The sequence below is a fragment of the Poecilia latipinna genome, unplaced genomic scaffold (assembly GCF_001443285.1).
Source record: "Poecilia latipinna isolate Pla-1442-1.1 unplaced genomic scaffold, P_latipinna-1.0 Scaffold71, whole genome shotgun sequence".
NCBI classification, from domain to species: domain Eukaryota; kingdom Metazoa; phylum Chordata; class Actinopteri; order Cyprinodontiformes; family Poeciliidae; genus Poecilia; species Poecilia latipinna.
Window position 1 is genome coordinate 254,403 of NW_015112687.1, and position 23,830 is coordinate 278,232.

General features: G+C 41.2%; 1 protein-coding gene across 3 annotated transcripts in view; it reads left to right on the top strand.

Moving 5' to 3' along the window:
- The window catches only part of arfgef1 (ADP-ribosylation factor guanine nucleotide-exchange factor 1 (brefeldin A-inhibited)), a 52,496-nt gene that overhangs the window by 20,439 nt on the left and 8,227 nt on the right, over window positions 1-23,830 (top strand). The window contains exons 3-26 of one of the 3 annotated variants that reach the window (XM_015015370.1): window positions 579-735; window positions 2,762-2,908; window positions 3,860-4,039; window positions 5,158-5,211; window positions 8,281-8,659; window positions 9,216-9,341; window positions 9,468-9,718; window positions 11,272-11,405; window positions 13,273-13,507; window positions 14,000-14,099; window positions 14,357-14,496; window positions 15,289-15,397; window positions 18,000-18,201; window positions 18,296-18,407; window positions 20,128-20,333; window positions 20,472-20,556; window positions 20,685-20,850; window positions 20,937-21,088; window positions 21,167-21,295; window positions 22,112-22,270; window positions 22,672-22,816; window positions 22,912-23,002; window positions 23,101-23,141; window positions 23,275-23,444. In XM_015015370.1, coding sequence (XP_014870856.1) covers window positions 579-735; window positions 2,762-2,908; window positions 3,860-4,039; window positions 5,158-5,211; window positions 8,281-8,659; window positions 9,216-9,341; window positions 9,468-9,718; window positions 11,272-11,405; window positions 13,273-13,507; window positions 14,000-14,099; window positions 14,357-14,496; window positions 15,289-15,397; window positions 18,000-18,201; window positions 18,296-18,407; window positions 20,128-20,333; window positions 20,472-20,556; window positions 20,685-20,850; window positions 20,937-21,088; window positions 21,167-21,295; window positions 22,112-22,270; window positions 22,672-22,816; window positions 22,912-23,002; window positions 23,101-23,141; window positions 23,275-23,444 — 3,670 coding nt within the window. The remainder of the gene's footprint in view (window positions 1-578; window positions 736-2,761; window positions 2,909-3,859; window positions 4,040-5,157; window positions 5,212-8,280; window positions 8,660-9,215; window positions 9,342-9,467; window positions 9,719-11,271; window positions 11,406-13,272; window positions 13,508-13,999; window positions 14,100-14,356; window positions 14,497-15,288; window positions 15,398-17,999; window positions 18,202-18,295; window positions 18,408-20,127; window positions 20,334-20,471; window positions 20,557-20,684; window positions 20,851-20,936; window positions 21,089-21,166; window positions 21,296-22,111; window positions 22,271-22,671; window positions 22,817-22,911; window positions 23,003-23,100; window positions 23,142-23,274; window positions 23,445-23,830) is intronic. The other 2 variants (XM_015015381.1, XM_015015390.1) reach the window with 2 other exon arrangements.

The window sequence follows — 23,830 nt, forward strand, 5'->3', positions numbered from 1 at the left end:
TGTCCCCCCATGATTGTGCCCTGCTGCACTCAGTGAGGTCGTCCCTCTGAATCAGGCTGAAATCACCTCTTTTCATTGCCAAGACATAAACAATGCGGCCTCCTCCCTTTTTTTTTTTTTATATCGGTCTGCCTCCATCCCAGCCTCCCTCTGTAGCGCTCACCCGTCGTCTGTTTTTCCTCTTACTCTGTAGCTTGTGCAGTGGGTGTGGCAGCAGTGTCTGGGAAACCAGCAGCTCTCGTCTTTATCTCTGTGTTGCTGCTCTTTGAAATTTCAGAGGCAAAATATTTGGCATCGTAAACACATGGTGTCAATCTAAATCCGAATTACCAAAAGGCCATGCTTTAACGTCCTGCTCCTGCTTTGAAAGGGGAAGCAGTTCTTCTGTATGGTGAAACATAACATCCCTGGCACTTAATTTTTCATGCTCTGTTAGTCATGCGTGGATGTCAAGAGAAGTGCGAGTGTGTCAGACTGATTTTGAACCCTTCTTCTTGTCTCAAGTTGACAGATTGAACTGTGTGATCTGTGTTTTTTTTCCTCCCCCCTTGTATTTACTCTTTTCTTTCCTCTCCTAGCCCACCAAGTGGAGACGGCAAATCTGGCTCCAGCACGCTACCGCCCATCAAATCCAAGACAAACTTCATCGAGGCCGACAAGTACTTCTTGCCGTTTGAGCTAGCATGTCAATCCAAATGTCCTCGCATCGTCATCACCTCACTCGACTGTTTACAGGTCAGTGCTAGGAGGTCCTCTAAACCATCGTGGTTATCTAGGATTTCACTCGGAAAAAGATATTTGTCTTTAGTGTTTGCTTGAATTAGTTGCAAAATAAAACCTTGATGTTTCACGCAGGGTCTTGCGATGGATAGTGTAGGATTAATCTTTCTGACAAACAAAACAGACAGAAGATTTATGTCTTGGAACGGACTCAAACATACCATTGGAGTTGCAGAATTGGAAAGAAATAAAGAGTGAGAAACAGCTGAAGGACCAATAAGGTTTGCTAAACTAGGATTTTAATGGCTACCTTTGGATGAGGCCTTAATGGAGCAAATTACAAAATAGGGAAACAAAGGGGCTTATCCAGGCCTGAATACAAAACAAACTGCAGTTAGAAGCTGATCTCAAAGAAGTATGTGGGGAAAAATAAAGTTTTAAAGATAATACAATTATATATATTAAAGCCATGTGGGATAAACGGTGAGATTATCTAAAGATTGGGGGGAAAGTAATGTAAAAAAATATATATATATAAAAAAAATAGATAATTACCTCGGAAGAAAATTTGGCCAATTAATTTACCGGGATGCTAAATGTAAAATGTTCATGTGAGTAACGCTGATCACCGTCATATTTATGAGGCCCGGCCTTCAATTAACCATTTTTGGCACACTGTGCAGAAAGATATGGAGGAAGTGCTGAGGCTAAATATCTCTACTTTTCAGGACCATCCATAAATTTTCAACAGGGTTGATGGCTGGCCCCATCCAGAGGCTTTTCTTATTAGCCTGTTTCAAAGCTGCCAAAACCAGTTTTAATGTCCTTACTGGTAATTTTCTGAATAAGACACCCAGTTTTGTCGATTAAAATAATTGCAGTAGGATGTTTAAGAATAACTAAGGTACCACTAAAAAATGCCACAGCCAAGAATATACTATGAACCGTCAGTGGCGTCATGCTGAGGTCTGCCCTGCTGCCACCGGTGCTGTGCATAAAGTGGATGTAATAACCGAGGACTACTTTAAATTCTTTAACTGCACAAATCAATAGCAAGATGGTTGAAACGTGGACACACTGAGTCTTGACATCAACCTGAATGGAAATGTCTTTGATTGCGATGCCAGAAACTCGTTGATTGCTATCAAAAAGTTGTGTGATATGGCTGCGACCTCTGTTAAAGTCTAGCACACGTCTTCCCCCAGGCTTGTGATGTGACAGATCAGCAGTTAAAATCAACCAAACTTTAATAAAATGCATAAGGTATCTTTCGGAGATCAGACAGAAAAAGAAATGCATGCAAAGATTCAGTCAGATCTGGTAAACATTCTGATTACCAGCAGTTTTATCAACTTAAGCCACACCTTAGGCTGAATAACAAACTGCTCCCGGTTGCATAACTAATGTTTTGGGTTACTTTTAACAGTTTCGGTTTTATGAGTCACACTTCCTAATAAGAGGTTGTTATTGCCACACTATCTCTGGGTCAGTCGACCTGACCAGCGCAGGAATGTGCACATGTAAAATTTAAGAGGCCGCAGAGTCGTGGCATGATAATATTACAGCAGATCATACTCAGTTAATCAATACAGGCTTCAATACCTGCTGACTAACATATCATAAAAGAATAAATGTAATTCCATATTGTAATTGACAACATATAATCCCTGAGGAGATTTGACTGAATATTACAGTCAAATCTCCTACGATATATTTGACATATGTTATATAGACAAAACACAATAAACTCAAACTTGTGCACTGAATTCTTGTTTTCTCGCTTATCACTTTACGGTGAAACAAAGAATGGTTCAAATTCCTCGTTAAAAGCCCCAAATTAATGATGAGAGTATGCAAACTTCTGGCCAGCAGTGCACATCTGGAAGCTCCTACTGAGAGGGGGGGAAAAAAAAAAAAGAAGAATCAGGTGTTATTTATTTTTATTCCTTGCAGTAGATGTCAAAACAATGAAGGTCATCAGGGGTTTATCAATCTGTGCTGCTAAGGTTTTTACATATCGGCATGTTTGTGTGACTTGCAGAAGCTGATAGCCTACGGTCACCTGACGGGCAGCGCTCCGGACAGCACAGCACCAGGAAAGAAGCTCATCGACAGGATCATCGAGACCATCTGCGCGTGTTTTCAGGGACCGCAGACCGACGAGGGCGTGCAACTACAGATCATTAAGGTCCCACCGTTTTACTCTCCAACGTTCATTACGCAGATCATCAAACTCATTTTGAGCTATTCAGATTGCGCAAACTGACTTTCTCCCGCTCAAAGTAAACAGCGAAACTTAAGCTAGTTTTGTTGTTGCACAACCTGGAGGAAATGATGCACGCTTTCATCGCAAAGTACCTTGACTATTGCAATTACGATTTATGTTTGGGTGACTCGGCACATCTGACTGTTTCTTTGGATATCAAATATATTTAATCTGTAATTTCCTTTAAATATTAGAGAGGAAGCTTCCCTTTTAAAAACGTGTTTTTTCCTGATCGCCGTTCGCTCAGTGTGCGTTGACATTCTCAATTTAATGTCTGTATTTTATGAGAATTTAGTATCTGGTTTGGTTATACACCTTTTATTTATTTATTTATTTTTTTGGTGTTATGCCTTTCCTTTTTCTTTTTCTTTCTCTGCAGATCTTTTATGAACTTGGTGTTTAAAATGTGCTTAATGACTAAATTGGACAGGAGACTTTCTACTTGTGGAAAACAAACCAGCAATTATCAGTTCTTAAAAATCAAATGCCACCAGATTTTCTGAAATTAGGAACGTGAAATGACAATCGTTAATGTAGCTGCACTGTTCCAGAACCCGTTTTAGTACCGGTTTGATTTTTAACTATGGGCAAATTTTGAAAGTCTCAGATTTGTTTATATGCAGATATGTGGTTTTAGGTTGGTGTGGCTAAGCAAACAGAACAGATCTGAATGTTTCAAGTTTTTCTTTTTTTTTATCATCTTGACTTTTGAAACTTTATGTGTCTCTTCTGCAGTTTGATGTTTCCACTATGCCGCTCTTAATGTTGCTTTACACACTGCAGAATACTGAAAACGCAGCCATAAGGATATGTTTCAGACTATCAAAGATTTCAGTCCAGCTCACACTTCCTGTCTTTCCTTCTCCACCGTAGGCTCTGCTGACAGCAGTCACCTCCCAGCACATAGAAATCCACGAAGGCACCGTGCTGCAAGCCGTCCGCACCTGTTACAACATCTACCTGGCGAGCAAGAACCTCATCAACCAGACCACGGCGAAGGCCACGCTCACGCAGATGCTCAACGTCATCTTCGCACGCATGGAGAACCAAGCAGTACGTTCAAGTGCTCTAGGAACACTAAATCGCCTGATTGTTGTTTATGTAAACACGCAGCATCTCTCTTGAATCACAGTCTCAGAAAAATGCTCTAGTGGAAGCTAGTTTTAAGTCGAAATGAGCTAAAGAAGTTTATTCGTAGGTAGACGCCATGCTGTATAAGGATTTAAATAAGTTTGGACTGTAATACAGGTGCATCTCTGTAAATTAGTGTCATTGTAAAGCAAATTTATCTCAGTAATTGAGTTAAAGTAGTAAACCGCATAGATTGAATACGCATAATTAATTAAGTGTTTGAGACTGCTGAGTTAATTGTCTAGCTGACATTCATTTGTATCTTCCACATTGAAGATGTGCCACAAAATGTCTTTATTTAAGAAGTTGGCTGCTCTGAGTGCTGTATGGAAGAATATTGATGGAAAGTTGAGTGGAAGGAAAAAGTGTGGGAGAAAAAGTTGCACTAGCAAGGAAACTGCAGTCATGCAAGGATTTTGAAGAGTTTAGGGGAGATTCTCATGTCGTGGTCTGTGGCGGGAGTCAGAGCTTCACACACACACTCATGCAGAACATAGACTACAGCCGTCACACTCCTTGTGTTAGGCCACTCCTGACACAAAGTTAGAAGATCTGATGGCAACGTCATCTTTACTGGGTGAAGGATGGAAATGTTGCTCAGGGAACCACAGGCTAAACACATCCACGCCACACCGTGTTGATGCAGTAATTTGTGCATAAACAGCCCCGACCAGGTATTGAGTCTATATACTGTAAAATGCATGGGCGTTTTTTTTGTTGTTTTTTTTTGTTTGTTTTTTTAACAATATTTTTATTGGTTTGAATTTTGAGTTTCATTGGATTTAAACCATAATCATCAGCATTAGCATAAATAAATGCTATTTATTTACAGCTATATAATATTTTAGGCTCCTTTTTAATTATTGAAATGAACTTACTTTTCAATCATATTCAGATTTTTTGAGATGCACCTGTATTATCATATCAGCAGAAAAAAAAACAAAAAGAAAAAAAAAGCTTACTCTAATCTCATCTTTTTCTTTTTGAATGACACTTCTCCCCTCCTCACCTACCTCCCTCCCCCCTTTTTGGACACATAGCTTACAAATCACAAGCTATCTTGGTCTCTGGCCTCCAGAAAGCGTGACCGCCAGGTAAAAGCGTGCAGGACTGCCCGTGACATTGCCTGATCAGAACTCTTTCAACTCTTTCCTGTGCATCTGTGTTTGCGCATTCAGCTTCCTTTTTTTTTTCTCCCCCTCTTCCCTTATCCATCCGTGCACTCATTCGTTCTCTTCCTTTGCTTCAACTCTGCACACGAATGCTGCACACTCTTTCCACATTAATGCTTGCTGTGGCCTCTCTCGCTCATCTTGCTTTCTCCACGACATATCGGTTTTTAATTGCACCAGGAAGTGGTGAATTTCTTTTATTATTTTTTTTTACGTGTAGCATATGTGACTGGTAATGAGTCGGACGCAGACGGAGTAGTAAAAGCAGCGATGGAGAGACGAGGCAGACTTTAAGTATTGTCTCTGCCCCTGTAGTGCAGCACAGGAGATCAACTTTCTGTATTTGTGTGTAGATGCATCCCACTGGCTGCAGCTCAGCATGGTGTGTTCACGCACACACACACACACACGCACACACACAGCATTGGTCTCGCGCAGCCTTCACTATCCGACTGAGGTGGCATTTAAATAATGAGCTTAGTTTGTTTGCGCTGCCTCGTCTGTCCCCTGCGGTACGTTTGTCTGCTCCCGTTCGATGCTAATCGCTTATTTAGAAAGGCTGCGTCGTTGAATTAATTTACTGAGATTTTGATGTGACAATAGCGACAGTTCTGTTTAATTAGGATGGAGCAGCTTCTAATAGAGGTGTGGTGTTCAAACTTAAAAAAGCAGTAGCCCAATTAAAATTAGATTGTGTGAGGAGCTTTTTTGAGATTTTTGTTGTAAATCAGTAAATTAAAAATCCCCAGTCTCTGTGTTCCCACCAGACATTTCCTCTTATTTTCCATTTTTCATGAGGTAACATTCTGGTAAGATGTCTGCATACACTCATAATGGGCATGAATGACTTAGGCCTTATTGACTTGGTTTCCAAGGAACAGAAATGTATAGATCATTGAAACTTTAAAAATGATTGCATTTGCAGTTTTATTTTATTTATATTGCATATTGCAAAAATAATTTCATGGAAATATTTAGTAGAGCATTTGACTTAGGCTCATGCATTCAAACTCTGCTTTTTGCCATCATATTTGGCCACTTGGATGGATTGGTCTATGCCAACATCAGATCCAGATCTTAGTGACAAAGGCGAATAAAACCAAGGGAAGCTGTGGGAAATGTCTTGATTACCAATAGCAACGTTCAGCTGCAACAATTCAGGTTTTCCTAATGTTATAAACTAAGAGCAATTAATACTCTAAGGCTTTATTATCTCATCCCACCCTAAAAAAGAACAGGTCGAAAACATCCTTCAGGGCTGAAAACGAAGATAAAATGTGGCACACGGCGTCAAATATCTAACAAGACTTGAGCATGTCACGCTGTGCGAGCTCGACATGAAAATGTCGATAGCGACCGCCGTCACTGAGCGGTGGAAGTGTTCCCACAGCTGAGTTATGTTGGAAAGATCTGATGGCAACGTCATCGGATCAATGAGTGGACATCAGGATAATGTTACCGCCTCGTTATTGGCGAAGAAGAGGGAGAAAAGCAAACGCCGTGGAAGTGCTCATGGCTCGGTAGGAGAGAAATATGATCAGACGTCTGTCGCAGCAGCAGTCACTCTGCATTATTATCCCAACACATTTCTGACGTTGCTTGGGATCACCGTTTGGTCTTTCCATCAATTCTTTGAAAGTTAGGATTTTGTCCAAAGCCCAAAATAATTGCACAGCTAAAGCCTGGCATACCCATGGTCAGTGTATGTAAATGTCCCACTGGAGCCTTAAGTCATGCCGTTTTACTGTGATTTTGTGAAAGTGTCACCTTTTTTTTCCCCAGACTCTGTCAACTCTACATGTGTGATTTTCTTCTCAACCTTCTCATTTCTGGAAATCTACAAACACTCTTGGATTGCAAAGCTAGTATTTTAGGTTGGCTGAGGAAACCTGCGCTGCTTGTTAGTGTCGTTTATCCCTATAATGAAAGTTGTGTTTTTTTATGCTAATGTCATGTCGAACAGCACAAATACAGTCAAACCTAAAATTATTCAGACCCCCGGCAGGTTTAGCATTAGCATTATTGCCATTCAAAAAGGAAGTTAGTTTCTGATGGGTGATGAGACGGGCATCTCTCAAAATATGATAAAGCACTGAAAAATTTTCATAACATTAGGGAAAAAAACTGGTTTTAAATTGCATAGCTTCAGTTGAAACATTTGTTTTCAACCAATTTATCCTTGGTTATGAGATCCGAGTTTATGAGTTTGGAAGGCCTCCTTGCCATCACCCTAATCAGTAGGTAACCGCCATAGATTTTTTTTTTTTAACAGGGATGGAGAAGCATGATATAATTTATTATAATCAAGAAAACAGACTGTAAAGCTGAAATTAGAAGAAACAAAAGCTAATTCTGCACCCCTAGCAAATGTTGATACCACTTCCAATCAGAAGAAACAATTTAGTAAATGTAAAAGATTACTTTTAAGTTTAAATCTACCAAGCCTTTTTTTTTTTTTTTTTTTTTTTTTTTTTTGTTTTCCTGTTTAAAACAAATTGTCCAAAAAGCCAAATGTTACCGTGTCCAGCAGGCGGTCTGCTCTGAAAGAAGCAGGCGTGACACGGCCGTATATTTTAGTCCTTTTCCATTAGAAATGCTTTCTGCCAGCAGCAAACTTAAATGGACTCGACACACACCGGCCAGCATGAAGTGATTCACAATGTTTGTCTCATTGCTGTTTGAGTAGCATGCCGTTTTTCTCTCAGCATATTTATGTGCATTCTCACTCGGACACGCAGCAGATGTATGCCGACGCACTAAGTATATGTTGGGGGAGGGAACAAATTGTCTTCTAGCCGAGCTGTGAGCTCAGTTTCGTCACAGGAAAGGCAGACGGGTTGATATTAACCAGCGTTTTCCTACTTATGTTTCTAATCCATGCTGCTTTCTAATAACCATTTTTCTTCTCCATCTGTGTTTGTTTTTTTTTTGTTTTGTTTGTTTTTTGTTTTTTTCGGCCTGCGTCTGTCTCCCATCCCATCCCTCTTTCAGCTGCAGGAAGTCAAACAGCTGGAGAGAGAGCGGCACCGACAGCAATCCCCTGTAGCCCAGCACACCGAGCCAGAATCCCCGCAGCTCCAGACTCACGTTCACCCACCCGGCAAGGCCCCCGCCCAAGAGGCCAACGGACCCGTCAGCCCAGCGACCCCCAGCATCGCCACGCCCTCCACGCCGTCCACCCCTTCCACGCCGGCCCCGGAGTCCAGCAGCAGCAGGTCTGCGTCCGGGGAGCGGGAGGAGCCGGGGGAGCCGGGGGAGCGGGGGGAGCGGCCTGCCCCCGACGAGAACCCAGATCCTGAGAACGGTTCTGAGTTTTGTGTGGCTGAGAACGAGCAGACTGAGGCAGACCAAGCCACCGCAGCAGTACAAAGTGAGTTACCGTAGATTGAAAAAAATAAAAAAATACACAAATGAATCAGATTTTTGGATTAAGTAGACTCTTATTAGAGTTTACAACAAAGTCATTCGACCTGTTATTTAAAATATACAATTAAACTAGAGATGTACCGATGCGATATCTGAGGTTTAGTATCACCTGAAACCTTTCCGACGCTGAACTGTCTTAAAAAGTTCCTGTTTTTAACACCAGATATTTATATTTATTTAATAACTTTGCACCAGTGCAGCACATTTAAATACACCAATAGCTTCTCACGCTTGGTCAAACAACACAACTTCAATTGATCTAGAATTTTTTTCAATATTAATATCAAATTAGTTTCTCTGTAACTCAAACATGATTTTTTTTTATGCATTTGCTTTTGTTTAGAGATTTACTTTGTTTATGAAAATGCGCAGAATTCAGCTTTCTCACTGGAAGTACCCAGGTTAAATATAATGATCGAATTCATCTTCGTTTTCATTCATGCATTTATTTATTTTTGTAAAATAAATCGGATCCTAACTGCGTTTATTGTGTCCTGCAGATGCAGCATCTAAACAACATGAAGGAGCAGGTGAAGAAGAGGACGAGGAAGCGCCTAACTATGAGGAGAAAGCCCAGGAAATTGTCCAGAGTATTCTGCAGGAAGTGGTCAACACTGTGGCTGGAGGCGAGACATGCTTTATTCATAATTTCAAGCGACGTGGAATTATCAATCTGCCCTCGCTAAGTCTATTTTCTCCTGAAGCGTGTTTTAAAGACGAGATTATCAATCCATTTCCTCCTCTGCTTGTCATGTCTGCAGGCCACTGCCTGGACCCGGCGAACCTCTGCTCCGATACCAAGGAGTCAGCCGCCGAGCCAGAGGAGTCCCCGCCGGCCGAGGCAGCTACTGAAGGCACCCAGAGCTCGATGGAGGACGAGGGAACAGTGGGGAGCGACAGCGAGCACGTCCATGCAAACGGCATTCCCGGCACGCCTATTTCTGCTAGCTTTACGCCCTCGTTGCCTGACGACAGATTATCCGTCTCCTCCACCGACACTCAGGTGAGGAAGTGAAGACAGTCTGAGTGTTGGACCTTGCAAACTGAGCTAGGTGTTGAAATTTCTTTAACTTGTACATTTGTTCATTCTTTGCTTCGCCACTGACCCTTTTGGCAAAACTGCAAAATCCATTGTACTAAATTGTCCTTTATGGTATCTGAAGCATTTCAAATTATTTATTTATCTTTTTAATTATTTCTTGAATCGAGTCATCTTTGGCCCTTGCTACTAGAAAGCTCTGTCAGAAGAAATATATCTGGATGTTCAGCCAGCCAGACAAAACCGAGTCATTGTCTTTATAGAAATAAACTTGCTAGTTATCCAATATGATGTTTGTTGTCGTAAAAATGTAAACTTCACAAGATCGGCCTTGAGAACAGGGATTGTCAGTAGTTTGAAACCGGTCGTAATGGAGCTCACCGTGTGCCGTTTGAAGTGTCGAAGCTGTGTAATCTATACCTGCGAAAACACTGCAGTGACACGCAAGAGCTGGAAAACGCAAACTTAAATGGCTTAAAATAAACTCTACCTGCTTTAGTTAATAAATGGGTGATGATCAACCAACGAAGTAAGTTATTAGGTTAACCTGAAGTTCCTTGTGTAATTCACATTAGTGTTAAATTTACACTATGGCGGGTGTAAATTTCACTTCCTGGAACCCTGTCCCTCAGTCTGGCAACATCTGAATCTCCTCTGGTGCTTCTCCTCAAGTTGTTGTGAAGCCAAAGGTCAAGTTTGACACAGCTGGACTCTGGACTTTTTCTTTCCACATTGGCAAACGGGTGTGTGCGGTAATTTCTCCTGCAGCTGATCAGGAATCTGATACGTTTTCTTAATGAATAAATAATCGTCCTGCTTACTGAATGAATGAAAGAAAATAGAGTAAAAATGTGAGCAGGCGCGTCATACACAGAGGCTTTCTGTTCACATACTAAGGAATAAAAGCTGCTCGTCAAAAAATCCTTAAAAATAATCTAATCACTGCATCTGAACTTTTACGACCTGATTTTTTTTTTTTCTTCTAAAATGCGCTGAGGTTTTCTTATCATTTTGTCCTGTAGAAGGTCATAATACATTTTGAAATTAAGACATTATAAGAGTTAAATCCAGGAAAACTGAGTTTATATCAGTCTTTAGCAACTACAGAATCATTACAAAAGTGTGGCTTGCATTTCTATTTAGCTCCCAAAACTCTGGTGCCCCTAAATATAATTTGGTGAAGCCAATTGCCATCAGAGGTTGCCTGATTAATAAAGGAAACTTGTTTGTAATTTAAACCTTCTATAAATCCACCTAAAATTTAGCCTTTCTTGAAAACTTGCATAAAGAGAACCGCTGTTATGAAAAAATTAAAAAATTTGCAAGGTAGCGTGTCGTCCAGCTCTGAATGACCTCTCCAGGTCAGCGTAATTACTCTGAGGTGTAAATCTTCAAACAAATCTTATTGTTCTGTAAGGCTTTAATATTCACACGCTGTTGATGTTAAATAATCTGGAAGATAAAAGCTCTAAAACCAGACGTTTTTTAACTCGTTGCTTGTTTTTCTGCTCCTTCAGGAATCGGGAGCAGCAGCTGGCCAGCCGCCAGGTGCCAAGTTCTCCCACATCCTCCAGAAGGACGCTTTTCTGGTCTTTCGCTCTCTCTGCAAACTGTCGATGAAACCACTATCAGACGGACCGCCTGATCCAAAGTAAGACTTTGTTGGTTTTTTTTTTTTTTTTGCGTAATTAAGGATTTTCTACATCTTAGAAGAGTTTGCTTTGTTAGATGTGCTTTTACTCTCCTATACTTCCTCGATTTGTGTAACTAATTAGTTAATCAGCATCTAATGGAGACTCCCAGTTCATTTAGCTGTTGGATTTAACTTCTAATTGCCAAGTTTTACTCTTAAGTTGCTTAAAACCTGAGAGTTGGACTTTTTGTGGTTTTTATTCCTAGCGGTGGCTTCATGAAAAGGCCTTTTAATGCCCCAGGGGTTTTTTTTATCCTTCCTCTAAGCCGCAGGTCTGACCAGAGACATCATGAATCATGGTTTAAAATGAGGATCGCTCCAATTGTGGTGTTTTTTCATTGGTTTCCATTGGTTGTGGAGGCAATGAGACATCAATCAGAATTTTCTGAATCACTTCCTTGTATCCTGAAACACTGGAGCCTTTTTCATCCTTCCTCTTTACCTTTTAAAGCACCACAAATGCAAAATGAATTTTTTTTTTTTATTTTTTTTTTTTGCTCCAATTTAATATTTCCCCTGACCATGCTTCAGTCAGAGGAAATGTGATTGTACCAATAGCTTCACCTTCTCTGGAATCAGGATTTTCTGCCTCAGGCTTCTACCTAAAACTGCATTCTGACTCTCTCTTATTTGTTTACTGTTTTCCAATCAATTTATTCTTAATTTCAATAAATCTGTGTCAAATAAATGTTATCCAAGCTGCTTTTCAAATGGCTTCGGTTACAGTTCTGGTGTAACGGAGCGCTTCGCGAAGGCTGACATGCTCTGTCTGGCTCAGACTGAAATCTTTGCTCTCCTAAAAAGGTTTATTCGCCAGATATTTCACTCCGTCTCACCTGAACAACTTGATACACACTGAACATGTGAAGTGTCTACAGCTTAACTAGAGCAAAAGACTTTGGATCTGCGTCTGCGATCACCGTCGATGCATCTGATCTTCTGTCCTCACCCCTAAATGCTGCCATACCCCACCTTGCATCTGTTTTTTTTTTAAACACTACAGATGCTTTCCATTACTACGTACCAACATAAATGCTGTTAAAAAGCCTCTCTTATAAGATTTCAGTCCTTACTGCTCTACAAGAGAGCTTCTTTTTATTTTTTAACTGTTTTCATTTATTTTCTACTAAAAATCAATTATAGAAAGCATTTCTTGGCAATAAAATTGCATGCAATCATAAAACTGAAGTTGGATCTCATCTAAGAAATTGCTTAAAAAGTAAAAGGACGTTATTGTTTTGGCACTTAGATCCTCCTTTTCTTACTGCTTTCCAGAAATGGAAAGCAGACAAAGAAAGGAAAGCATTGCAAAGGAGCATTTAAAGTCGGCATATAAATAAGCTGAATCTATGTTATTTGTTGAAATTCGGCTATTTCTTTCCCAGAGCCTTTTGCTACAGTAGAGCTGTGCAGACAGATGTAGGTTGTGCATGCAGGTGATCTGTGACCGTGACCCCCAGAGCATTTTCTTTTTAATCCTGCTGACGATTTTTAACTCTCTGCTGCAGACATGCATCCTCATGAGTTCTCTCCATGTAATTGGTTGTAAATTCCTTTCAAGGACATTGTTTTCTGTTAAAAAGACCAAATAACGCAGCAGAAACATCGGGGACGAAGCTGCGGAGAATCTTAAAGCCGGTTTAGGTTATAAAACATCTTCCGAGCGCTGCTGAGTCATCTGACCTACATGTTAAACTGACTCAGATTACTACAAACTAAGCAGTTGTATAACCTTCTGAATGTACATTTTTACTCTGTTAAACATTTTCAGAATCGTTCAAACAAATACGAAGACTAACAAATTTCCTTTGTGTGATTGCCGCAGGTCCCACGAGCTGCGATCGAAGGTGTTGTCTCTGCAGCTGCTGCTGTCCATCCTGCAGAATGCCGGGCCCATCTTCAAGACCAACGAGATGTTCATAAACGCCATCAAGCAGTATTTGTGCGTGGCGCTGTCCAAGAACGGCGTCTCCTCTGTGCCTGAAGTCTTTGAGCTCTCGCTCTCCATCTTCCTTACCCTGCTCTCCCACTTCAAGACCCACCTCAAGATGCAAATCGAGGTAAAACGTTTGCATGCGTCTATTTAGTGAAGTTTTCTTTTTTATTGCAAGCTCTACTGACAGCTTAAATAGCAAGCTTATTGTCTTGTGTACGCACAAGTACTGATATGCTACAATTGTTTTTATTCATTGAAGTATAACTTATGATCAAAAAAGATTTTGTTGGAAACAGTAGAAAAAAAGAAGATTGGTTTCTTGCTCACAAAGGGGAAAAGCATTTCTTCAGTTGCCTTGTTGGAAAACTTAAAAGCGAGTACTTAATAAGATGAATAAAAATAAAAAAAAAACACTCAACCAAAATTAGCAGTAAAGTCATTTAGGACATGAAGTGAGCAGTTCCACCTGTTCTTCTTTCATCTCGGCCAAATTAACTCGCCTTCCTGCTTCCAGGATCCCTGCTCCTGTCATCTGCTCTTGTTTTGTGTTGCGGCGTTGCCAGTTGCTCCTTTTGCCTGGTTCTCACTGGAAATGCATTAAACTCTCTCTCTGCAGGTGTTCTTCAAAGAGATTTTCCTGTACATACTTGAGACGTCCACAAGCTCTTATGACCACAAGTGGATGGTCATCCAAACACTCACCAGAATATGTGCAGGTTTGCTCTGCTTTTTTCTATTCTTGTTTTGTTTCTACACTAATATCGACCTCATATTTAATTAAATTAACTTTTCAAAGTGAAGTATTGTTGAAAGACAGTAGTAGGAGAAATCGTATAATTTCTCCTCTCTACTTTAATCATAATTTTTTTGTGGTTTCAAAAGCAATTCTTTGAGCCTACGACTGTATACGTCGTTTCTGTGATTTCTTAAGGCTTTGTGAAAAATAAAAAATTGTCCCTTCTGTCCTCTTCAGATGCCCAAAGTGTGGTGGACATCTATGTGAACTACGACTGTGACTTGAATGCTGCTAATATATTTGAGCGCTTGGTCAATGACCTCTCAAAAATAGCCCAGGGCCGCGCAGGCCACGAACTCGGCACAACGCCCCAACAGGTGAATTTTTATTTTCCTCATGTTCTTCATCTATTCTGTGCCTGGATAGTTCAGGATTTATGAAGTAAAGTGCTGTTATAAAGTTATACACAGTTAATATCATGCCTTTAACTCATAACACTCTTTGTTCATCGTAATCCCAGATTAGCTGATGCTGCAGAGGGAAGCTGACGAGTTAGAGAAGGGACCAAGACCAAAATTGACATCTATAAATCTCAAAAATGCCACAATGGTTTATTTGAGCCTATAAAACTTCATCATGTCTGTAATTTGGAAGTTATTTACACAGAAGTTGACAATTATTTAGATGTTAAATGTAGGTCAGAGGCGTTGCCCCGCCCTTAGACTTCCCTGTGAAACACAAACCGAGAACTGAACTTGTAAACAGTTTAAACTCAGAGCAGCCGAGTTTAAACTACCAAAGTAGAAATCCAAAATGTCACAACTAGATTTTTTTTTTTTACGCCGTCTACTTTTTCTATCTGGTATTTAGTAACTCGAAAGAGTTAAGTTTTTGATCCTCAGTACATGTTTCCCCAGAAACAACATCTGCGGTGCAAAAACCCACTGAGGTTTTTCAGGTTTTAGCCGTTCTCAGACTAGCCATTCAGCTTCAACCTCCAGAACCAACTAATCATAATTTGCACTAAATGAAGCGACAAAACAGCGTTAAGGAAAGATATTAACTATTTCCAGCCTTTTAGCAGAACCATGATTTATTCCCAAACCGTCCCACTAAGACAGCTCGAAAAGTTTTACTGATTATTTCATGTGTCTTATATTCTTGTCCAGGAGCTGACTCTGAGAAAGAAAGGCCTTGAATGTCTAGTGTCCATCCTAAAATGTATGGTGGAATGGAGCAAAGACCAGTACGTCAACCCCAATTCCCAGACCAGCCTAGGTGAGTCATTTATGAGATACTGGCTGCAGTGAAACCCAAAGCACGAGGAAATTTTGTGACTTTTTTTTGTTTGGTTTCATCATTTTAATTATCAGCTTGCAGATGCAATGATGTCAGAAATCCTGTTTCTAACAGGCTAGACAGGCTAGACATGGGAGTGTGATCTATGTTAAAGATCTACAGTCTTTCAAATAAGACACACTGAGTTCGCTGTAGAAAACTGCGCACAATGTATTGCAAATGTGTTGCAAACTGTGTACCATCACTTTGCTTCAACAATAGCTCCAAAGTGCTACTAGCATTTCAGCTCCCATAATACTTTTAATACTTTTAGCAGACACTGGAACCAAAACCCCTCCTGGTGAGGAGAACCTGCTGTAGTGACTGAAGCTTGATGTGTGTGTGCTGTGCCTGCAGCTATCGGCACAGTGAAAGGGATTAAGTATTTTTGTGGCAGTATACATGCATGAAAGGATGTGCAAATCTATTAATTCCTGAGGATTTAAAGGTTTGGCTACAGTGGAGGGGAAAACGAGCTGATACTTGTAACTGTGCAATATGTAGTTGGTACGTAATTCGGTTCTGAATCGGACGCAGTTTGATTGTTTATAACCTTAATGAAGGCTTGAACAGTTCTCACTGTAATGTAAGGGTGAGCAGAGCCCTCCATATTGCTTCCTTTCCTGCAGTAGACTGTAAAAAACAGGGAAGGTTAAAAGCAGATTTTGGCCGTAATCTATCTGAATCGGCCTCAGTTCCCCTCAGAGTCTTAACTGGAGTTTGAGATAAGGCTTGTACCCTTCAGCATGGCCGCAGTCAGCTGTAGGATTGACCACTGGAAGGAAGGAAAGTAGAGGAAAAGCGAGCTCTCGTCGGCTCAGTTCCAGCCACAGCAGGCGGTGAGATAATGCTTCGGCACATAGAGGCTAATCCAGGAGGTTCAGACCCTGAAAAAGAGCAATACCTTTCACCGAGCTGCAATGAAGCACCAATCTGTGACACGTGGAGCATATCCTCTCTGCGAGGCGGGCCGCTGGGTCTTGCGCACAGAGGATGGATTTGTCGTTAGCTGAAGGAGGAACCCGAACTAAGACGAAGCTGAAACTCTGAGAAAGGACTGAAAAGATATCCCTTAAGCCTCTGGGAGTATCCACAGGCCAGCCTGGGGCTAAGCTGTCAGAGCCAAGCAGCAGAGGCAGCTTTGTTGACTGTCAAGGATATTACTCTGCCAAAAAACCCACGACAGCTCATTAGTATACAAACAGCAGCTCACATTAAAATCCTGCATGCTGAATTTGCCCTGCTGGCAGTTTGGTGGAGGTTAGAAAGTTTTACATTTTAGACTGAATCCTGTTATAGCAGCATGCCAGGTCCTGGCTTGTAACGGTTTCTTGTCTTTACTCTCATCTTTCTGAATAACTTCGAAGCAAGAGCAGGTAAAAACTGGAACAGTAGTGAGTGTTTTAGTAGAATGTGTGTAAAAATATAGCTCCGATTTAAACCCTTTGTGATTGTGATTTAGGTAGTTTTCCACTGTCTCGGTATGAAAGTCTGTCAGCAGCTTTTAATATGACATTCAGCACTCCAGAATAACTCAGAGTGTGTCTATCCTGGGATAAACTCGGCTATCAAACATCACAACACAGACCCAAAGACAGGGTTAGGGTTGGGGTATTGATTATTTTTGATTATTTTAGTATGTTACAGGGATCTGTGAGAGTTTTCCTCCAGTAGAAAATGAGAACAGAACAGTCTGAGGAAAAGAGAAGGTAATCGTTTGAAACCGAGAATTCCTTTAAAACCACGCTAAACTCTGAAACCTGATACAAGCCTACATCCGATTCTGTTACATAACTTGAGCGGCGTAGGTTACGCAGTAACCAGAACCATGTTTGGTCTGCCTTAACCTGCCGAGACCTGAAGTAACATCCAAACCAGATTGTATTCGGCATGGTTTTACGCTCTGAAAGGATTCAGATATGTAACAGAAAACACATCTGGTTGCTACAGACGGCTGGCGTCCCAATGCTCTTTTTCTTTTGCCGTGTTGTCCGTGTTTTTAAGAGTGGCGAACATCGAGGCGTGCCGGCGCGTCTGCGAGGCCGTCCTGAATGTTTTAAAGAGTTTCCGTTGGGTAATCGGACGCCTCAGTTGGACCCAGCCTGGGTTACAGGGTGAACCTGTTCCAGCAGCGGCGGCGGCGTATCCTTGAGCTCCTCTCTCATGGATTAATACCATGACCTTCATCTCACATTTCTTCCCCCTTTTCACTGCCTGCAGTGTTTTAGAGAACATCCAGAGCCCAAAATGCTGCATTAAGTTATCATAATTTACAAAATCATGCTAATTTGGCACTTTTAATGGACTTTTAATGCAACTTTTAGAGCAGCTTTGCATTAAAAGTGTCATTATTTACCAAATGACACTTCTTGACAACTGTCATAAGCATTCATAAAGACTACTTTATGTTCATGACAGGTGTTATGTCATGTTTATTATCATGTTAGTCTTATGCACACCCCTTCAAATAAAGTGTTACCCGAAACAATAGTTATTGTTTTCTAAATCATTGACTTTATTTCCTTTTATTTTTGCTCTTCAGGCCAGGAGAAACCTTCAGAGCAGGACAGCTCGGAGACCAAGGCCACAGAGAGCATAAACCGCTACGGCAGCATCAACTCCCTGGACTCCACGGCCTCGTCTGGCATCGGTAGCTACAGCACACAGATGTCCGGCACCGACAACCCAGAGCAGTTTGAGGTTCTCAAGCAGCAGAAGGAGATCATCGAACAGGGGATTGACCTGTGAGTCCAGTGAATTTACAGCTCTATATCCTGATGAACGTGGAACGAGTTAGCCTTAGCTAAGTGTGGCTTTACGCGTTTGTGTTTTCCTCAGGTTCAACAAGAAACCAAAGAGAGGAATCCAGTACCTTCAAGAGCAAGGCATGCTGGGTACAACCCCAGAGGACCTTGCACAGTTCTTACACCAAGAGGAGAGGCTTGACTCGGTAAAAAAAAACAAAAAAAACAAACAATTTGCTTTAGGTAAAAGTAGAAAGTAAAGAAAGGTAGACACTAGAATATTTTCAAAATGAAACAATTTGTTGCAGAAATAGTTTATTAATCAGGCCATTTCTCAAAATCACCGCCGAGACATAGACAGTCAGTTTTTTTCTTATTATGCTATATTATCATCTTGTTAATGATCATAACAATGCAAGGACAATTTTATTGTGCAGTAAAAACTTACAAGTTAGTCAAATAAAATAACATGAATGTATATATTTATGCATGAATAAAATAATCATTTTATGTTGAGTTAAATTTGTACTCTGCAGATTTCAACAACAGTTATATAAATAATGAAAGATGTAACGGTAATGTAATCACTTAAATACTTGATTGCCATTTCAGGTGAATATTGTTCGTTTCTGCCTAAAATTACATAAAAATATGTTGCGAGTCTTCCAGTTACCTTTGTCTTGATTCTAGATCAGTGGTTCTTAACCTTTTTTGAGGTGCCGAACCCACCAGTTTCTTATGCGCATTCACTGAACCCTTCTGTAGTGATAAATAAAATATGATTCTCCCCCCAATTCAAGACATAGGGGTGCCCCAACTAGAGTCTAGCTGGGTCACCCCATGATCACTAAGTCTTCTTAAAAGGTAGAGTCTCTGAGAACAGTTCTTCAAAATATAGTCAGTGTTTTCAGCAAAGTTGAGCTGACTGTCCTGGAACGACCCAAGGTATTTAACATTTTCCACAGTTTCGACAGGTTGGCCATCGAGAGAAACTGGAACCACTTTAAGGTCTTGTTTAGATCATTTAATTAGCTCTACATTCTTAAGAGAATGAAAAATTTGTTATAAATAATAAAGACTTTGCGGTATTCTGAATGAGTAATGTAATTATATTAGTTGTGTTACCACCCCCACGCCACTAGAGGCAGTAGCAGGCCCGAAAAGATGCGACTAAGGAGCAGATTTAGAAGTACACCAAAGCTACAGAATTTGGTAAAAACGGTGAGTTTTGCTGAAGTAGTTGAAGACACAAGTTCACTGAGACCAACTCATCGAACCCCTGGGGTTCGATCAAACCCAGGTTAAGAACCACTGCTCTAGACAAAACACAATTAAGCTCACATCAAATGCTGCCTACAGTAGGTAAAACAATGGGGCGACTGTGGCTCTATGGATAGAGTAGTCGTCTTGCAATCAGAAGGTTGTAGGTTCAATTCCAGCTTCCTCCTGCCACATGTCAATGTGCCCCTGGGCAAGCCACTCAACACCAAATTGCCTACCAAGCTGCATAGGCAATTTGGTAGTGTAAAGCACTTTGAGTGGTCAAAAATGATCAGATAAAGCGCTATATAAGTTCAGTCCATTTACCATTTCCACTTAAAAAACCTAAGAAAAAAATTTAATGTATAAACTTTGATTAAAATAGATGTAATTAAATTGTGACATGTATAACATAATCACTGTAATTGAACTAATTTTTTAATTGTTTGGCACCATGATGAGCAAATTAGTGCAGCATTAATAACTGCATTAATTACAGCGTCAGATAAAAACAATCCGCCCTGATTTGCTACTCTTTGCTAATCATTAAGCCAGCTTGTGTTTCACTCTGCAGGGTCACAGACCTGAGCACTGTGTGTAAACGTGCAGGCGTATAGATCAGTAATGCGAAGTGCAGCCTGACCTCTGTGTCGTTGCTCTGTTCAGACTCAGGTGGGTGAATTCCTCGGCGATAACGACCGTTTCAATAAAGAGGTCATGTACGCCTACGTGGATCAAATGGACTTCCAGGGCAAAGACTTTGTTTCCGCTCTAAGGATGTTCCTGGAGGGCTTCCGGCTCCCCGGCGAGGCCCAGAAAATCGACCGGCTCATGGAGAAATTTGCAGCAAGATACCTGGAATGCAATCAGGGGTGAGTTTAATTTGCTTATTTTATTTTATTTTTTTTACAAAACAGAAAGGAAACCAGAGGAGATCAAGGATGTGGTTAGTTTTTGCGGGTCGTTTATCCTGCTCACCCGTTGTTCTCGTTTTGTTTTTATTGCTCCAGACAAACTCTCTTTGCCAGTGCAGACACAGCATATGTTCTCGCCTACTCGATCATCATGTTGACAACAGACCTCCACAGCCCGCAGGTAAGACGTCCACCTCAAGGAAGCTGCGGGGTTTTGGTGTTTAGACAAGAAATGTCCCTTTAAATATCAGTGAAGCGTGCCGAGCAAAAGCCAGTCTTGACCTTATTTTATTGCTGTAATCTGCAAAGGTGAAGAATAAAATGACAAAAGAGCAGTACATCAAGATGAACCGCGGCATCAATGACAGCAAGGACCTGCCTGAGGAGTATCTCTCAGCCATATACGATGAGATCGCAGGGAAGAAGATCGCCATGAAGGAAACGAAAGAGCTCACCATGAAGTCCAGCAAGCAAAGTGAGTCTGCCCGTCGTATCGACGACGATCGACGCGCTATTCGCCGCTGATCTGGGTGGAATTGATGTCTGAATCTGGATTGACAGGCGTGGCCAGCGAGAAGCAGAGGCGTCTGCTCTACAACGTGGAAATGGAGCAGATGGCCAAGACGGCCAAAGCTCTGATGGAGGCCGTCAGCCACGTCCAGGCCCCGTTCACCAGCGCCACGCATCTGGAGCACGTCCGGCCCATGTTCAAGGTATTTCACCTGAGATTCCACGCACCCCGTGGGGGGGTACAGACGGCTAAAGCCTCATCTGTGTGTGACGCTTCTCAGCTGGCGTGGACGCCCTTCCTGGCTGCCTTCAGCGTCGGCCTGCAGGACTGTGACGACACTGAAGTGGCCTCGCTGTGTCTCGAAGGAATTCGCTGCGCCATCAGGATAGCGTGCATCTTTTCCATACAGGTACGGCACCCTGGATCACTGCAACACAGGCTTCTCACGCAGAATATTTATAGAACTGGATCTGATCACATTTCAAATCTGCATAAATTGGGTTTGGAAACATCTTTGAGTTTCTAACCTTTTTGTTTTTAATAAAAGTTACCTTTTTTTATATTTTGAGTTTCATTATATTATAACCTTCATCTTCCGTTTGCTAGATAGCAATTTTTAATGTATTTATTTTTGCTTTAATGTCGAAACGCACACAAACAAATTTAATCGGAATAATTTCACGGCTTATAATCCCATCAAAGCTCTCTTTAATCCAGAATTAAGATTCATCATAATGAATCATTACAAAAAGTTTTTTTATTTATTTCAGGAATTCAAATCCAAAACAGTCATACATCAGTTTGTAACACTAATATATATTTCAATTCTTATTTCTATTCATATTGATGTTTTTAGTTTCCAGAATAAAACTTGTAATTGTAACTTTTTTGCTCTTTGTCTTGCATTTTTTTTCTTTTCGCTCAATTTTCTGCCAGCTTTGTTATTTAGCAATGACCTTCTGATTATCTGCATAACATTTCTATATTATTTTCATTGGTGTTATGTAATGCATTGTTTGCTGAAAAACTGGATTTTGGTTGTTCTTTTAGTTGCTAGCTGTGATCATCAAAATAATTGGTCTCAGTATTAAATGTGTTCTATATAAAATATTAAAGATCTTGTTTAGTTTGATGGCTCTCTGGAATTTTAGGTAAACGTCTTGTATTTAAACGACCAGAACGCACAAAAATTGTCACAAAAAACGTCGTTTTTGTTTCTGAACAGCTGGAGAGGGACGCTTACGTTCAGGCTCTGGCCAGGTTCACCCTGCTGACGGCCAGCTCCGGCATCGCAGAAATGAAGCAGAAGAACATCGACACCATCAAGACCCTGATCACCGTGGCACACACGGACGGCAACTACCTGGGCAACTCCTGGCATGAGGTGAGAGCTTTCAGAACCGTCCAGCAGGCTACGTTCCACCATCGTCTATTCATACATGTTCTTTATTGATCAGTCATCAAACATGACATGAGTCATAATTGCAAAAATTAGCATCATAGTCTGTTTTTTATGATTTTTTTCTTTTTGGCACTAGTGGCATTTATTTGCTGTATTTAGACAGGAAATGGGTAAAGAGAGAGAGAAGGGAGAACGTGCAGTGAAGGTGACCATTCTGAACCTTTAATACACTTTGCAATTATCCAATACTTTGTGTTGTTCTATCCAATAAAATACATTGGAGTTTGTGTCTGTAAGAGGTGTGATTGGTCTAGCAGTGCGCAGTAGTTGGTTTTTTCCTTCCTTGGGGATTTCATGACCATTTTTTTCCCCCTCCTTCTCAGATCATGAAGTGCATCAGTCAGCTGGAGCTGGCTCAGCTGATTGGCACGGGGGTGAAGGCGCGCTACATCTCAGGGACGGTGCGGGGGAAGGAGGGCTTCATCACCAGCACCAAGGAGCAGAACAACGACGAGTACCTGGGTCTCGGTCAGTAGAAACGCTTCAGTCCGTCGCAAACAGAATACTACTACTACTACTAAAGATCTGACAGCAGAACTACTCCCATGTGGTTCTCTCTGTAGTCGGGGGAACAGTGGACCGTAAGCAGATCGCCAGCATTCAGGAGTCCATTGGAGAGACGAGCTCCCAGAGCGTGGTAGTGGCTGTGGACAGGTGTGGATCTGTCATTTCTGCACTCATTTACCTCCAGGTCTCCTCCTGTGCACTTACGTAGACGCACCGCTTCACATTTTATTCTCCAATGTTTTCAGGATCTTCACAGGCTCCACCAGACTGGACGGTAACGCAATAGGTGAGTCAAGCCGTTCTCTGTGCGTCAAGGACTGCTGCATTTCCTGCATTTCCTGTGTCAGTGCAACTCGTCTTCCTGTTCAAATCACTCTTTTTTTTTTTTCCCCCTCACTGGGGTGATTTGTGTCTGTCAGTGGATTTCGTGCGCTGGCTGTGTGCTGTGTCCATGGATGAGCTGGCCTCGCCCACACATCCACGCATGTTCAGCCTGCAAAAGATCGTGGAGATCTCCTACTACAACATGGGCCGCATCAGGCTGCAGTGGTCCAGGATCTGGGAGGTGATCGGAGACCACTTCAATAAGGTGGGTGTGCGAAACGGATCGACCCCGTCAGGTTCTCTTTCTATTCCTCCATCTCTCCTTGTTTCCTTCCTTTTGTTCTTGTGTTGGTTTCCCAAGAGGTGTTTTTGGTTTTAATGAGATAAATATTACTAAAAGGAAAGATTTTTTTTGTTTAAACAAGATACTGCTCCTGAATTTATTGCCAAGCTCTGGCAGTAAAGTGCTTCTGTAGAAAAATAACCATCATAATTTTTGTTTTTATTATCTATTTTGTCATCAATTTTTAAAATGTATTATTTTCTAAAATATAAAGTGTAGATTTGATTGGATTTTTTTTCAGCGAATAAAGTAGACGTATCCAATGCCTTAAACTCAAATTTCTATATACAGGTATATATACCTGCTTT